At 42.1% G+C, this 17,947-nt stretch overlaps 1 protein-coding gene across 4 annotated transcripts in view; it reads left to right on the top strand.

Moving 5' to 3' along the window:
* Positions 1 to 17,947, top strand: part of SPATA16 (spermatogenesis associated 16) — an 85,401-nt gene that overhangs the window by 10,856 nt on the left and 56,598 nt on the right. For all 4 annotated transcript variants that reach the window (XM_090147725.1, XM_031614568.2, XM_090147726.1 and 1 more), the window contains 2 exons: positions 3,817 to 4,428; positions 17,769 to 17,914. In XM_090147725.1, the coding sequence (XP_090003851.1) occupies positions 3,817 to 4,428; positions 17,769 to 17,914 (758 nt within the window). The remainder of the gene's footprint in view (positions 1 to 3,816; positions 4,429 to 17,768; positions 17,915 to 17,947) is intronic.

Raw genomic sequence — 17,947 nt, 5'->3', positions numbered from 1 at the left:
TCACTGTCTAAGCAGTAGACCAATACGGCAGTTGTCTTCTAGGGGGGCGAATTAGCCCTGGTGGGGAAGAAGTGCTGAGCTCACTAATACCTGGAGCTTCTGGGACAGTCAATGAGGTACAGGAAGACCACCCTGGACAAGGCAACCTCTAACTTATGCTGCAGAGAAAGTGAGAACAAAGCAAGACAATGACAAGAGATCTCTGCTGGTTCTGATAGAGACAAGGAGTTAATTATTCCTGTCTCCAAATCCCGTGCCTTATTTGCCAAATACATTTGCAAGGCATTTATGGGCATGTTCAGCATCACAGGATGGTGGATCTATTTTGGCTGCTTTCAAAGGGTCAGTGTAAGGAAAACGGTTCAGAGGAAGGAACAGAGTCCCTGTACCATCCCCAAACCAAGCAAATGCATGATGCAGCAAATTAGCACTGCAGAATCTGCAAGTGGACAGCCACTTGCCCCTCAGAGCTGTGCTCTGCACCATGTGGTGCTTAGATGCTTCAAGGCAGCCTCCTTCTCACTGAGAACTATGAGAATAAATTCCCCTCTCCTACCACTGCATTTAAATCAATGCTGAATGCAGCCCAGCAGTTCTGCCTTGCTATATGCAGATTTGGGAATACTGCCATACGCAGCCTTCAGTGTTTAGAAAGGTTTTACTTCACAGCTTTAAGGACAAAAGCTTTTTTTTTTTTTGGTGGAAATCAAAGTTTAAACTCAGAAGGAAAAGGGGCTCATCAAAGAACTGGCAAAGAATTTAACAACTCGGTGCCAGCTGAAGTGCCAGTGTGATTTATCAGCAGGTTCTTCTCTAATCTGATCTGAGATAATAGGAGAATGTGTTGAAAGCAGAATCAAGCTAGATACAGAACAAAAAGCATAAGCAATAGGGTTCACGAGATCATGCACATAAGGAAGTTTATGTTATCTGGTAGGCTGGGCACTGTCCCCAAGAAGGTTTCCTCAGCCTTACAGGGAAGACAACAGACAAAACTGGAAGATTTTAAAAGATAAATGATCTTAACATTTTTCTTTTTGGGTTTTTTGTTTCTTTTATGTAAGCCTCTCCATTTGAAGATACATGGTTTCATTGCTAGCAGGTCCAACAAAATGCTTAGCTGTGGGAGCTGGTAGGGTCATGGACAGAGGTCTCTTGACCAGGATTAACCCTCACTATGCAGAAAGTGGGACCTGCTTGAACTGAGGAGGATCATTCCTGAGAGTCCCCAGGTTTAGTTTCCTTCTGACTGCAGCACTGAACTGTCTTTCTATATTCCCCTGCATGGTGATTCATTAGGAGCATTTTACAGTGAGCGCTTCCAAAATCAAAAACAGACATTTTAACAAAAGTCTAAGGAAAATACTTAACTGACAAAGATAATGATTTTCTAAAAGCTTTTCCCTAGCAGTGTTTTTATATTGAGGCAGTGATTAAAGTGAGCCTGCCTGAGTTAAAACGTGCTTCCATTGCACAAGCAAAAATCATGTTAATCAGCTTGAATACCTAAAAATACAATAGGAGCAGCATAAATCCACTTGATACAACAAAGTTCATCTCAGGAGCCGGTCCATTGGGGAAATGTCTGAAAGTGATTAATGGAATGTATTTCACTGATCATGCTCTGCTTTTTTTTTTTTTTTTTTTTTTTTTTTATTGCATGGTAAATTTACTGATCTTTTTAAGACAGCTTGGTCCAGCCACTCTGCCATTCACATTGATATTAAAACCACCGTCAGGTATTGGATTTTTCCTTTGTAAGCTTTCTGGTGAACAGAAGAGTCCATTGGTCAGCCCCAAGGGCTCCATGGCACAGCATGGCTGCTCAGAGGAAAATTCTTGCCAGCTTCTGTTTGATGTAGGTACTCAGTTTTCATTTTCCAGTGAACATCCCACACTAGAGGTTGTAAAAGCCCCATATTGCCCCTATAGGGCCTGGGCTATCCACAGAGCAATGTCACAGCCCTTACACAACAGCAGTATTGGCAGAACATGGCTCTGAGATTACCAGGCTCATCCCCTCGGCCAGACCTGGGGCTGGCTGGAAGATCTCTGCTCCACTGCACAGTGGAGATAAATCATAATTTCCTAAATTACTTGGTGCTGAAGCCAGTGCTGGAAAATGAGGCTTCCAATCTTTAGACTGTGCTGTGGTTTGTTTAAAAAGGGACTGAGTGTCTAACAAACAGGTAAAATTGCTGCCAGATGCAAGTACATTAGCCTTTTCCAGCTGCTTTACTGCTACCATTCAAAATAGTTTGCTATAAATATGATTCCTTTGAGCTCTATTCTGACGAGTGCAGAGCACTATCTGAGAAGGGCCACTGGTTTTCCATCCCCACTGAACTCGGTAGGAGCTGTGATTGCTCAGCACATCACTGAAAAAAGTCCTCTGAAATTACCTTAAATCACACAATTATCCCCTCACCTCTCACTCCCTCTCTGGCAACTATGGAAGGAAGAATAAGTTTCTCCACAGGCAGTTCTGTATCAACTTCTCATACAGCCTGAAATGCTGTCACCTCTTCCCTTTACCCTCTTCTGTACATTTCTGTCCATTGCCCTAAACGGTACAGATTCACTGTAGTACAGCATCCAAGACACGTTCTGGCTGCTTTTACAAATAAGCAGACTCAATTTAAAAATCTGTTTAAAATCTCTTTATGGACAAAGAGAAATGCACTTATGATGTATCTTCCCCTTGTACAATCTGTGCCCACAGTTAAGTGCATTAAACTGGTACTAAATGTATGGGGGCCTGCTAAACCATAACATGAGGTTAAAAGCTGAGTGTAAACTCAGCAAACCATTGCGAAAGATGCTTGTCATCAAAGCTATTTACAACCACACTTTTCATTACTACTGGAAAAAGAAGAAAATTCCCTGTGCCTCCTACCTTGCTAAGGCAGATGAAAATCAAAACTTCCATTGAATCTGAGCATGATGATGAGTGCACAGAGCAGATCTTATCCCCTTTCCTTTTGCACAGGAACTGTTAAGAAGAGGCTTGGGTTGGGCTCTGCCTCATGCACTGATTTGAGGCTGCTGACAGCTCCCTGTGCTGCTAATAGGGCAGGGCTGCTTCTCCAGCGACAGGCCAGTGTTCTGTGCAGATGATGTACAAGAAAGGGCTTTGAAACCCAAATCCAGATCTGAATTTTCACAGCATTGTTTTAGTAGGAAGGGACATTTAAAGGCTATCTGATTCAACTCCCCTACAATATACAGGGCACCCAGAGCTTGATCAGGTGCTCAGAGCCCCATCCAGTGCGGTCTTGAATGAGGGAATCAACCAGCTCTCTGAACAACTTTGGCAATTTTGCTCAAGTATAGCTGAAGCTAGGACTCTGCTTTGAGCTTGTGCCCTTTGGAATGCGGCCAAGGTGCTAATTTGTTAGCACTCCTCTCTGGCCTCAGTGACCGTGCTTAGCAGCTCTCAAAATCCAGGCCCCAGCGATGTTTTGCTCCCTAGAGCATGCAACACAAGTCAATTAGTCATAGGTTTTTGCTCTTCCTTTTAGTCCTTATGTTTAAAAGCCATATTTTCCCTTCTTGCTGTAGGTACAACAAACTAGTGCACCACCATTAGTCTATATAACATCCATTATAAAGAGCTATCAACTGTAGCTAAGATACCTAAAACCTTTATGCCCCTTATACAGGACAGAGACAGTAATTACCATGAGCCTGATATGCCATGTCTGAAGAGCTTCCTCATAATGCTGCAAACTACGTGCTGAGTGGAGAAAATATTTGCAGACTCTTTTTGGCTTTGCAATGTTTGAGTATTTTTAACTTTTCTGCATTCTCTCCTAGGACTCCTTCTTTGCTCAAGTTATGGAATCAGAAAGCAGCACTGACTTTCAAAAAGATTTCTTAGGCACGAGTGGCCAGAACGAAGCCTCTCAGCAAACACAGGCTAGCAAGGAGTCAAGCGTAGCGGCAAACAAATTGAATGATATTCCAGAGACACTGCAAGAGGTCAAAAACCACCTTGGGGATGGAGCAGTAGGAAATATCACGGAGAGAATAAAAGAGGCAGAGACAGAGGAGGAAAAACAAAGTAACGATGTAGGCAGAGCAAGCCCTAAATGGAAATCAGAAAACAATGAAAAACAAGCCGGGAGAAAAGCAGCAACAAAATTACAAACTGGCAATCACTTAACCCCGGCCCCTCTGTCCCATATCCCTCTGAACACCTTGATGCATGTAGAAAGGGAGCTGGTTTATGCTGATGAGGAGGAGATCGCCTTTGAGTTCCCGGTGCCCGCAGCACGCCTTGGCCGTGCTGATGCCACCAGTGCAGCGCCCAATGCTGCAGTGCCACGGCTGGATGAGCAGCTGCGGGCGGCCCTGCAGGAGGCCAGCAGACACTACAGGCAGAAGAACTACGCGGTGGCAGCAGGACGGCTTGCAACCGCACTGCAGGTACGGGGGTAGGGGAGCCATCGGACTGAACCAAACGTCTCTGGGGCCTTAAGTCTATTTATCATAGAATCATCGAATTAATTGTACTGTCATAGAGTTTACACTTGGTGAAGGAAATTTAGAACCCTTAGAAAAAGAAATGCTCCTCTTTTGAATCCTGTCTGTATCAGGGACAAACAAATCAGGAGAGTTCCCACCATACCCCAGCCATCCACGCACTACTGGATGTTTAACTTTTCAGTTAAACACGAGGTCTGGTTTTCCTCATTTTTCCCAACAGCAGCTCCACCATTTCTCTCTGTTTCTCTAAAACCCACTGATTGCCATTGGATCTGCATAGAAATCCTTGTATTTCTACATGAGAATAGACAAGTCCAGTAGGGAGCAATCCCTCTGGACGCAGCCAGCTTTTTCTTCTGCAGTTGAAAGCACGCACCTGATTTTTTGTGGCAAGAAGGATCTCTTGGCTTCCCGAGATACTAAAGAAATAATATGACCTTGGCCACGATCTTTGAAACTGATCTGTGATTTTCATGACTTTCCGTCTTTAAGTGCTCAAACCTGAGCTATCCTAAATTGATCTGCCCTCCAATAAGTAGATATTTCTATGTTTGCAAAAGCAGAGCCCTTCCCTGTGTCTGACTGAGCCCTCATAAAGGAGGTATATGAAAACCATTGACATTTCTGAAAACCTTAGCCAGACAGAGAAGAAATGAAAAGGAAAGGGAGTTCCCAGGGCTCTGTCAAAGTGGTAATTAATTCCGTGAGGGTAGAAAGAGAGAAAAGGTGCAGGAACCCCCTACAGGTGGGTCATGGTTGCATCTAGCAGCCTCCTGGTTCCTGGAAGCCAGACCTAGAAGCACTTACAGTAAAACTGATTGTTCAAAGTTGTATCATTATTCCCAGATTTCTCTAGTGCTGCTAATCTCAGTTAATTATATTGGAAATCCCTTGCATTATGACCATGTAATTCATAACGTGCCAGGAGAAGTCATGGTTCATAATAATCACATAATGGGCAAGGACTTAGACGTAATCAGATTTTAGTTACCCTGTCGTGTTTCCATAATGCTGCTGTAAAACCGACATAATCACAAAAAAGCACCAGTTATTTAAACACTTTTATCAGATTGACGTACAGTATCTTTCTCCCTCTCTTTTTTAAACAATGTAAGATAACAAAAATTGGATTACAATTGCTGGGAACAGACTACGATAAACTGTTTGCTTGCGTACAGAATGAAATGTAACAGTGGCATCAGTCTCTCAATTTTTAGTGATGCTAAAGCTGCTAAATAGTGGCACTGTGCAGCCAAAAGCTGCTCTTATCAGGGCAGCATCAGAGCCTTTTGAGCTCTGTACCTCCACATGCATTACTGTCTTAGAAACCTTGGAAGATGCCCTATATCTTCACAATTAACCCAGGCACTAACATTCCCTGTGTGAATGAGGGCTTGGCTTTTGCTGTGATACACGATGCAAAAAATATCGCTTTCTAGTAGTTGTAAGAATTTAAAAGAGAAAAAAAGACACTTCAGACTCTTTACAGGAATGCGGTTAGTGATTAAAAGAGAGGACTTGGAGCTGTGCTCTCTGGGTTCTCCCTAATGTTTCATCTCCACTGTGACCCCAATCACTTCAGCTATGCACTTGACATCCTGAAAAAGGGGCCAGCTGTACTTGTTTCAGTGCCGTACTGCCAAACTCAGTTCAAAAGCATTTTTAAAACATTCCTTTTTTTTTTCTTCTCTATATTGCTGAAGGCATTTTATTTTAAGACAATAAGTATTCTAGCAGCAAGTGAGGAAAATTAGAAAGTGACATCCTTTTTGGGCTTTCTTCCCCCCCCGCACCCCCCCTTCAGAAATGAGCTGTGATGGGGACAAAAACATTTTTCAGTTGAAAGGAAAGGAGCGCTTGTCTGTTCCAAAGGGAAATGGAAAGGCCCATAATAGACATCCTGGGGAAGGAATGAGCAAAGGTAAAGAATTCCTTCACAGAATGGAGTGGGAAATCAGGACACTGTAGAGTGGGGCTTCTCAGCTGCCTTGCAATCCCACTCTGCGCAGAAGCAAAACCAAGTAAGCTCAGAACATCTCTGAAAGACATTTCTAGGCTCTACATCTGAAAATCTTCACTGAGATGGACATCACACCTATGTCAGCATGCTGTGATAAAGCTTTCTCCCAGATCTCCCATACTGCAAAGTATCAGACAACTTGTTCTCTATCCTGTCATGAAAAGCAATAAGCCACCCTGTTCTCTCCATGCGTGCAACCTCACAGCAAATTTCTTTTCAGTTTTCTCTAAATTAAATAAATTCACACCCTTTAGTATTTTCTCCCAGGTCATGTGTTTTAAACCTCTGCATCATGTTCATTGCTTTTCTCTGCATCAGCTCCAACTCATCTATTTATTCAGATATAGACAAATTGGAGACCATGCAGAGAAAAACAGAAAACTTAAACAGCTGAGATTGAAACTGTGGTTGTTTTACCCAAGGCTCCTTGATGAAAAACACAAACACACACACACAAATTCCTTCACATTTAATGTTGGTAAAGAGTAGCACGGTCTGTTACATGCTCAAAGGTCAGGAATTCAAAGTTGTGGCTTCTGGTGCAAAATGTGGACTGGTATTTTTCACATTTAAGGAAATTGAGGTTTTAGTCTGACATCACAACATTTTAAATGAGTGACTCAAATCCAGAAAAGCCCTTGTACGGCCTCACATTTCAACTGGATCACTAAGGCATGCTTCCTTGTTTATGTTTCTTAACTATTTTTAAGTGAAAATGTCTTTTCTAGACCTATCTATATGCCCATGTGGCATTATCATTCTTTAGCTCGTGTTGTTTTCCAGACATGCAAACAACAGGCAATTCTGAAAGCCTAGCACTGGAGTTGTTAGCGTCAAGAAAAGGAAAGTCATCAGGCAGAAGGGAAAACTGAAATGCATGTTTAATTTAGAGACTTGTGTCTGTTGGGCAGCATAGTGTTGAGTACTACGGACTTCAGGAAGGCAGTGTTCTCAAAAAAAGAATTGGTGGCTTCGTTCTATTGCTGCACTATTTAGTTAAATTAATCAGAGGGGACTTAGTGTTAGTCAGCTGCACTATAGTTGACCTGGGAGAGGAAAAAACAGTGCTCCCATGGAGAACTGGCACCATTAGAGCTTAAGAATTAAATACTTTCTGTCAGTATTGAAGGAAAGGACTGAAGAAATTGGAGCAACAGTCTTCTGTGTCCCACCTCCTAGCTCAGTAATACGGTATATTTGGCAGACTACATTGAGAAACACTGTAAATTTCCCTAAATTTTTGGCACCCATATGTTGGAACGTAGAAAAATAGGACTTGAACATCTGGACTGTGATATGAAGGGTATGAGAAATGACTCTAGCTTAAAACCTCAATGGAAACTGTATACGTATATCTAGAAAACCTCTAGCCAATTATTAACAGCTTAGCTACAAAATAACATTAAACCTTCATAATCTTGAATCTCATTCTAACTCATGATATCAGGGAGTATAAAAGGCTTCAGAAACATCAGTCTGTTTAAACCTGTACAGATTTAAATTCCAGACTCTGTTGTTCTGAAAATAACCCTCCCATGATTAAAAAAATCAGTGGGATATGTTCATCATGCCCCAACCTCCCACAGATGGCTGCTATGGGCACCGTGAGCTAAACGTCACTGCCATCTCTGTTCACGTACCTTGGGTTTTCAGGTTAACCTTTCCTGGGGCTTGCTGTGATCCGGTGCTTGCAAAGAAGGCCGTGGAAGACCACACTTCCAGGCAACAATATTTGCAAACAGAAAATATTTTGAAAGAGGCCACAGCACCAGGGTCTTGTCAGTATACCAGTGTAGAGTTAGGCAGAATGGTTTAAACAAGCATTCATTCTATCAATGTCTTAATATAGGATGAGAAGCAAAAGATGAATATCTTCTATATAAATATCAACAGGAGAAGAGGTTCACTTTAAGCAGTGAATGGAAAAGCATGAGAGGTTCTCTCTGAGGCCTTGCTGTAGAGTGGGGAACAGCACAGGATGGGCATATTTGGATGTGCTCCGTGCTGAATCAGCACTAAGTCTCCAGAAAGGTGGATACAGCCACATTTCTACCCTCTCTTGGGATCCAAGAAGCACTCATTGTATAATCCCTTACTTTCAGGGGCACGGGGACTGGAACTGCTTATAGAAAGGGTAAAAACTGCAAATTCACAGAGATCTCCTCACCCTCTCTCACCAAGAAGAGCCGTACCAGGACTAGACATGGTTTAACACCATGACACTTGAGTGCAAAAAGGGTAACATGTTAAAGTCTAAATATTCGTTTTTAACAGCAGCTTTCTGGAGCTAAAAATCAGACTCATAAATTGTCTGTTTTATCATCAGCCCAGGTTCTCTAGAAATTTCTTTCTGAGAGTACACCAAGTCTTGGACACAGATGACAGTCACCGATCCCCCAGACCTGAGCATGCTGACTTTACTCTCCAGAAATATTCTTCTAAGCTCTGATAACAAATTAGTTTCCCAAATACAGCCTACTCATTTAACTTGCTTTAAAAAAAAGAAAAGAAAAAAAAAATGTAAAAAGGCCTGATAATCAGCAGTTTTCCTCTCCCCGTAGTGCCATTGCTATATTTTTAGGCTGCAAAGCCAAGAAATTGATTTTTTTCTACTGATACTTAACTGTCTTTTATGGCTGCAGAAGATTTTAGACCAGGAACGTGAAGCTTACAGATGGCTCAAATCTGGCTTGTGGGATAGAGTGGGAATCTGTTATAATGATCCATTTGGACACGCTCCCATCTTTTGATCACTGAATTTGAATCTATTAATCTTCTAGGCATTTCCAGCATGCCCATCACCATGACATAAAGCTGAGGAACTGCACAACTATTTGTCTGTACGGATTCATGCCCTCATTCTTCTTGCCTGAAGTGCTGTTACGTATCTGGCTTATAAAGTGCTTTTTTCTCAAAGGAATACTACACGCCGACCATAAAACAATATGTTTCCTCATTGATGTGCATGTACAAGAACAAAATCCCTATTCCAGAAAGGACAGACCATATTTTCCAATCATTCTCGTGCCAAAGCAGATCAGTCAATTTCTAATTAACTCTAATTGGCTTCCTCACATGCTACTCAGTTATTTACCTGGAGGTGACGAGTGCTCAAAAGCGCTAAATATTTTCTTCGTACTTTGTAAACATTGAGCAAACCGTTGATTAAAAATAATAATCACCCACCACTTGTCACTTACAATCAAAAGCCTCATTGACCTAGACACGTGCAAGCCTCATGCATTACCGACACTGCAAAATGCAGACAAAGGCAACGTAATTCTCTCAGTAGGAAAAGAAGAAGAAGAAGGAAAATAAAAGAGAAATAAAAGACTTGGGACAGCCTTGGAGGAAGGGAACTGGTGACAGGATGAGAGTTAACAGCTTAAAATTGCACCAGGGGAGGTTCAGGTTGGATACTAGGAAACACTTCTGATGATGAAGAGCTGTCATGCACTGGCATAGCTGCCCAGGGAGTTTTGGAGTCACTGCCTCCAGAGGTGGTCAGAGCTGTGGGGATGCAGCACTGAGGGACATGGGGGTATGGGCTGGAGTTGGGGGGACCTTTTCCAGCTGTAGTGATTCCATGAAGCATGAGCTCATCATGAAAGATACAAGCTCAGTCTTTGGCTCTACCACCAATATCCTAGATGGCTCAGGGCACATCACTTCTGCCTGGAGAAACACAGGGCTTTTGTGAAAGCAAGCCAGCTAAAAACCTTTGGGTATCTGATCCCACAGCTCCTCGAGTGCATCACAGGCCTTGAGATACCCAACAGAAGGTCAGTGCAGAAGTGTGATCCCACCTCCTGCCTCTCCCTGTGAAGAGATGCCTTAGAGCCTGGTTTGAAGAGGAGTTCCTGTGATATCCAGGGCCCTGAGAAATTGAAGGCATTCATCCTCCCAAGCTGCCATCTGCTCCTGGAAGGGATCTTATAGAAACAGGGAGGGCAGCGCAATCCACATTTAATTTGTGGCTATGGGTGCTTCCCAGCTGGTCCAAAAAGGCAATGACAATCAGCTTAATTTACGGGGAGAAAATGAGGCAGGTTAGGAGATGGTCCAAACACCGAAAGCAGCTAGTGCAGGTGAGCAGCGGGTGCAGAAGGTGCACTGTTAACGCATTTTCCCTCTGAACTCTCCTTAAATCACACTGCTGCACGCTGCCTGGGCTCTGCAGAGAGAGACAACGACGCAGGCTGAAGCGGGCACCGAATTGGAAAGCGTTCACGGGCTGATTTGAGAGGAACTTTATCCATGAGGACAGTTTAGAGAAAATGTGTTATTAAAGTACTTTATTTCCATTTAGAGATTCACACAGGCATGCACAGACAGTAGGTGGTGACAGCTGCTACCAGAACCATTTGTTATCTTACTCCTGTTCAGCTTTTGACAGTGTAAAATGAATATAAATGCTGAAAAGCTTTACAGAGGTGAACCAAACAATAAAAAGTAGGGGGAGGATGAATTCTGTTTAGGTTACTTTAGGGATGAGCTTTATTTCTGTTTATTCCTGAGGCGTGGAAATGCGCCGCATTTCTCACACTGACAATAATGCTGAGGAGATCCGTGTTGGAGTTTACGAAATCCCCACAGTCCTGAGGTGAGGGCAGAGGGGAGAGCCAGCCTTGCAGCTATCTTTAATGCCATACTCAGAAACGGCATGAAAATACAGCTTCAGCAAATTATTGTTTTTCCCTAATAATCCTGTCCATCAAAGTGGAATGAGCCTTTCACATTGTTTGCCTTAATAAAAGTGCTGGTGAGATATCTCTGTGTTTGGATTTAGTGGTAGCAAATCTCTTGGCATCAAAGGGATTCAATTAGTTGGCCTGAAATTATATTGCTTTTTCCAAGCAATCATGACAGCTCTCAAAATCTTGCTACAATACAGTCACATCACACCAGCTGACAGTTGCCACCAAAAAATAAAATTTAAAAAAAAAAAAAAATAACCCAATCCTTTTGGCCAGCTCCTTCTGTGAATGCTTTCAAAAAAGACTGATGCTCCCGCTTCCAGTGCAGCAGGCATCTCAAACTGCAGCCTATCAAGAGGAGCTACTCGTATCCATTTTGACTTTTGTCTGATTGTTCAGTTTTCATACGGAATATTTACACCATTTTTGCTTTGGTTTGATTTTGGATGGACTCACATTGGAGGGCTGACAGAGCCTGCATTACAAAGGCAATCTATAAAGGAGGCTTCAGTACACAGTACAGAATATAAAGTTCCTTGGAAACTATTGTAGTATATTGATTCTGCAATATATGTTTCATTAGAGAGCTTTGGAGGTTTGCTTTCTTTTTTGTTCTGCACTCCTCTCACCCTGGCAATGCTGATAACGGGGGGCACTCCATGAAATAGAGGCTGGTAATGAGAGGCACTGATTTATGGCGTGGCACACAGATTAAGCTGAAGTCGAACGGGTGACATTTTCCTAAAGCCTTTGTTCCCGATTTAAGTGCTCTCAAAGCAAATTATTTACGAGAAAAAGACCCCCGAGTTTGCGCTGGGGGGAGGTAAAGCCTTTATCTGAATCCATGCCAATAAACAGGAATGACTTTGGCTTAGGAGTGCTGCAGGGAACATCGTTATCTTCCATGGGAGGGAAAGATTCACGTCAAGTTTATTTGTGTAAAGCAGCATCCAGCTATAAATGAGAACAAACCAAATTGCTATATCCTCTAAATTTTGCGGGCACTTGAAGTCTCAATTTAGATTTGGATTTCTTTAATATTCTGCCCCACATGGACACCAAATCCCTTTCATGCACGTGAGGTTACAGAGGAGACACCTGCAAAATGGGCTGCTTAGAGCTGAGGAATTGAAGCCTTAACACACAGGCGGCTCCAAATGGACGCAATGGAGATGAGGAGAGAGCAGGATGGTTCCTACTTCATGCTGATCCCACAGTGAGGGCAGGCAGCCTTACCTGGAGGTTGACCTGGTGCTCACCAGTCTATGCTTTTCTGGCAAACACTGTTTTTTCTTGGAAGGGAAATAGGGATCATTCCTCAGAATTTGGCACATGTGAGGTGTATTGGGCTCTCTGCCAGCTCTGTATAACCAGTAATACCCCAAAACAGCAAATATGCCCCACACACGTATTACTGTTACAGAACCTGGTGCTATTCCTCATAAAGCAGCTAATATGTCAGAAATATCATATGTACACATTATTTGAAAAACCCACGGCTGAGCACATAGCAGGAAGCTTGGCAAATTTAGCTCTTCTTACCTGACATTTGCATTCGGATTCAGTAGTGAACTATATATTTTCAATATGTTCTTAGAAACTTATTTACACAAATCTCATTAACAATAAAGATGGCGATTTTATATACGATTCCTGCTCTGCTGACTGAAATTACATACCAAGGCATCAGTGTGACTTTAAACAGAAGCTGGAAAGTTATGCTGCATGAAATCATATCATTCAGAGCAAATTCTCTCTTTTATCCTCCACACTGATTATTTTTTCCCCCCCACTCAGACAAAACCATCATTATCTGGCTGCGTTGCGCTGGTTTTTCTGCACTATTTTTGATATGCTTAATAGTCGTAGGGACCAGAGCGCTCAGCAATATCCAAAAAGCGCTTTGTTTTCAGCCTGCAGTCAGGTTCTGGAAGTTATTTCTAGAAGCAGCATTCCTTCAGCAGACATTTTCTGGGAGGCAGGCAGTGCTGGGCTGGCTGGGTGCCTGATGCACCAGGCCGAGCGCTTGGATTGCTCTGGAGCCAAGGCGTCAGGGTAGCGCTGCTGGCTGGTTGGGAGCAAGGCTTTAATTGAATCTCTCTTGCCTTTTCAGGTTTGTCCCTCTGATTAACCACTCTAAAAATCTCTCCAGGGAAAGCCTCGGAAGTTCCCTCTAGAAGAGAGATTAAACAGCCTTCTGCTGAAAGGATAAATAAAACGTATAAAAATTCCAAGCACTCAGCTGCAGCAAGGCCAGCAGGTCACTCCTGCATTACAACTTGCTCCTAACCCTTTTGTTCTGGCAGAGGAAAGCACCAGTGGTCTCAAAGTTGCCATGGAATCTCACTTGACCAGATTTATTCATTTTCCCAGGCAGCTGCTGAGTTAAATTTGCTGCCACCACAATCTATATTTGTATCTACATTCACACACATAGAGAGATATCTACTGGATATATAATTTCTTAAGGCAAGCTGTATTCCTGACTTCAGTAGCCACCAAGCGTATAGCAGCAATTAGCAGACTGCTGCCTTCATCCGTTATATCCAATTGAGCCTTTCCCCTTCTTCCCAGCAAACGCAGCAGCAAGGCAGAAACACCAATACATCATCACCAGAGCTCTAATTCTACTCTTCCAAGTGCACAATATCTTGATGCCAGCTTCCAGACCAGAATTTCCCATCTTTTACCAAAGCCACGGTGGGTCCAAGGGGGGAACTCCTCCTCTCATTCTCATTAGCTAACACCCAGGAGGTCCTTACTTTATAAAATTTCCATGCTTGCCACTGCCAAAATTGAAGCCTTACTACCACAGCAAGATCTATGCTAAGTTCACAGTGTCACAGCTGTTCTGTGACCTCTGACCAAGTGCTTTATCACAAGCATTTATACAACCGTGATTTAAGCAATACAGTGATAGGTTCGTATGCACTGAAAGAGAAACCTGCCTTATCAGTAGAATTGTAACGTAATTAGTGTCAGTTCACCACTAATTAAAAGATTGCAGGTACCACTTCCATTCTTAACATCTCCCATATCTGCATCGGAACCCTCTGAGTGGGATCGCTGGGCAGACTCCTGAAGTCCCAGAATTACACGTGCACAAGAGCTGCACTGTGACTCCACTTGTAAGAAGGGCCCCTATGGAAACAGAAATAGCCTTTGGCAGGAATTTCAAAATTAAATGTTATTTCTGGAAAAACATTCCTGTCTACTGACAGGGGTGCTCTCAGGTACTCTTAAGTTTGGAAGGGTGAAATACTGTTCCGTTTCCTAATTATGGTCAAGGATATAAAACAGTACCTTGCAGGGTTTTATTACCAGATTGCCTTCATGTTTAAACTGTTTTATTTAATTGCATAGCATATGTAACCTTCTAGACATTGGCAAGATTTCCGCAGGTCCAAAAGTGCACCAAAGACTCAGGTAAAATGTAGCCCCAAATATCCCAGTTTGGAATTAAAATCAAATTCAGTAACGTTACTCTGCAAAAACAAAGCTTTGATGGTTAAAAAAATAAAAATAAAAATCTGTGCCTTTCCGAGCCCTTCAGTTACATCTGTATCTGGATGTCCTCGTGACAAGACCTTCAGGTACATGGAGGAGTGGGATGGAGCTGCTTTTACCTTTTACTTAAAGCAAGCACTCCAAAAACACCAACATCCCTTTTGATCTTCAAAGGTAGAGTTATTGAACTGCAGCAAGATCAAGAAAACTTGACGCTGCTGGGTGAGACATGAAAATTGCAAAGTAATCTCCTCCCTTCTCATTATGTCTGTGCATGGCACAGCCTTCCTTCTTCTCTTGCTCTCAATCTAACAGGTTTCCCAGAATTACAACAAACTGTATCTACAGAACCTCCTTTGGATCCCCAGAAAAATCAAAATGCTCTACCAGATTCCCAACCCAGCAGTACATGGGACAGTGCAAGGAAGCAATCTTGCTCCTGCTGCATAGTCATGTCCTTTTAGCAAAAGGTCAGAAAAATGCAATAAAGGCAGAAGAAACAAATGCAAATTTATAATCTCTGTCAGAACTTGTGCTTGTTTTGCTACATTTAGATGCTTCACCCCAAAAACCTTTTGCACTGGTGTCTATATTGCTTGCAGAACCAGACACTTTGCCAGTGCTGCCTCTTAATTGATTGCACATCTCACTAACCCCTAATACTAGGGCTATCTTGAATATCCGTAACCTTGCTAACTATAAAATTAGGCCAAATCTTGCTTTTGCAGTGTGCTGTTGGTGTTTGCACTGAACTAGTGCAGAGGGGTCCATTTCAAATCCACTGATCCACAGTAGAAATGTTGCACAAAAAAAAAGCATACCCAACCAAATGGTCAACAAACTGAAGCAAAAACCCTTGGAATATTGCTCTGATTTTGTGTGACAAAACATTGAGTTATTGTGTTAGTCCAAGATCCCTCTACGAAGACCTGTTAGAAGCCAACTGCACTGTACTTAAACATGTTTGCTAAACCTTATCTGCTTAGATATGGTTTACAGAGAGTTGTGTTTTTCTTTTTGTCAAAGATAACAGAGGGGTTGCACAGGTCTAGACATAACTCCTCAATATCAGCAGTAAGCATCAAGGAAACTCTGAATTGCGGCACTTCATACTGAAGAGATCACTAAATGATTCTTTTCTTCTCACAATCATTCAGGAGCTTGAAAGTCAAGGGAGTAGCCTCAAAGCTCTAATTCCCGTAAATTTAACAGAGGTCACAGCTTGGCCAATTCAGCTGAAAAGTGTTATTACAGAAAAACTTGATGATACTTTTATGTTCACTGATGTGCACATAATTCTCTGGTTTTTAGGTACATATAGCACGCCTTTCCCATAGAGACACTTCAGCAGATATATGTGGTACCATGAGCTAAGTTAAAAGTGATGAATTCTCTGATTTATAACTTCTACTGATAACAAGATGATAGAAAAACTTAAATGTATGAGCGTCATTACATACACTGTGTAACTTGCTTGGCAGAGAAGGGATGTGAAAAAAGAAGATATTTATCATACCTAAACGAGGGGGACAATTTTTGTATGACCCACAGCCGCAAAAAATTGAGCTGATCTCTAACCAAGGCACGAAATCTTAAAGGTGGGGTGAGCTTTGTAAGAGATGAGAGTGGATGGGGGTCTGCGATCCTGCCTACTCCTAAGGATCACACGTAGGAGGAAGGATGCATGTGTAGAAGAGCTATTTTCCTAACAGATTTAATCTTCTAGAGAGATCTCAACCGCTGAGCTTGTATTTCCATAAGATCAGCCACTGGATGTTAATTAAATAAGCACAAGAAACTAATCAGTACAACCAGACTTAGTAGTAACAAGGAGCTTGACAAGCAAACCATGTCCTCCTTCCATTCTAAAACTTTGACCAGCAGAAATAGGCTCAAGTGAGAATCCTTTGGTTACAGCCCTTTTATAGCAGACTCTGCACTCAGCATCCATAGACTGCACTGCCATCCCAGTGTTGTCAGAGTGCTTGGCTCTGGTCTGAGTGTGATCTGAGACATTAAGCACACCACCCAGCTAAATATAAATGTTATTCTTCATTAGAAATCTACTTTTAAAATTGATTTGCAGCAAAGTCATTTAGGCAGATGAAATCATTGCGCACTGAACAATCCTGTTAGAGATGTTTATCCAAGCAAAAGACATTCAATTGCATTTTCATTAGTAGAACTGTATCGTTATTGTCCTTAAAGACAAGACTCTTAGACTTAATCTATTTGTTTACAGTTGTATCTAATTGCTGACAGTTGAATTTTGTTAATAACTAAAAGCTAATTTTTTACTACTCTCAGGCATTACAAAAATCAGGTTTCCTGCAGAGTAATAACACACAAGCATCTGGGGACCAAAGGTGGTCCTGTCCAGTGACATAGCTCTGCTGGTGCTAAGGACTCTCCAAAACTCTAAGGAGTTATCTATTTCTAATGATACACATTATGAAACAGAGTGAATTTCAGATTAAATGATTTCCTGTGATGAACAGCAGGTGATTTATCTTTGAAGATCGGTGTATTCTTTTTTAAAACAAAGGATCTTTCTCTCTGCTAAATGCTACATGGCTTGAGAAGATGGGGGAGACAGCTGATCTCATTCTTTCTACCATCTATAGCTCTCTACTTTCCTAGCTGCAGGACTAGGGCAGCACTCACTGCTGGCTGAGTAAGCACTCACTGCTGAGATAAGTAAATGGCTCTCCAAAACTCCTCCTTCAGCCTCGGTCTCAAGACAGCCACAGATTTCAGGAGCCTGGAGACAAGACTTAAGATTTTGAAAATGGGGGAAAAATATCACGTCTAACAGCTCTTTTTAGCTTTTAGCTTATTATCTGCTCTCTTGGCTGTCCCTCCCAGGAAAATGACATTGCATTTTATTTCATGCTCCCATATATCTGTACTGATTGCTGTGGTGTTAACTGTATTTAAGGTCAGGGTATATTTTACTGAGAAGACAGTTTTCTCCATTTATCAGTTACAAAATATACTGCTATCTAACAAAAGATGTATTACAACATCAGTAAACAATGTTTTTGTTTCTTGCAAAGCTTTGCAGTAAAGGCGCTGCTGTAGACAACTCCTCCAAACCATCTCCAGAAGACATTTCCAGTATTGCCAGTTTTATTGAGATGAAGCTTGCAGCCTGCTACTTAAAATTGAGGAAGCCTGATCTTGCTCTGAATCATTCACACAGGTAAAAAAAATATATTGATCAGATAGGCTGCAA

Source organism: Phasianus colchicus, chromosome 10 (genome assembly GCF_987193195.1).
Source record: "Phasianus colchicus chromosome 10, bPhaCol1.hap1.1, whole genome shotgun sequence".
In the NCBI taxonomy this organism is placed as follows: domain Eukaryota; kingdom Metazoa; phylum Chordata; class Aves; order Galliformes; family Phasianidae; genus Phasianus; species Phasianus colchicus.
Note: the sequence above shows the minus strand (reverse complement) of the source record. Positions and strands in the feature narration are given on the sequence as shown.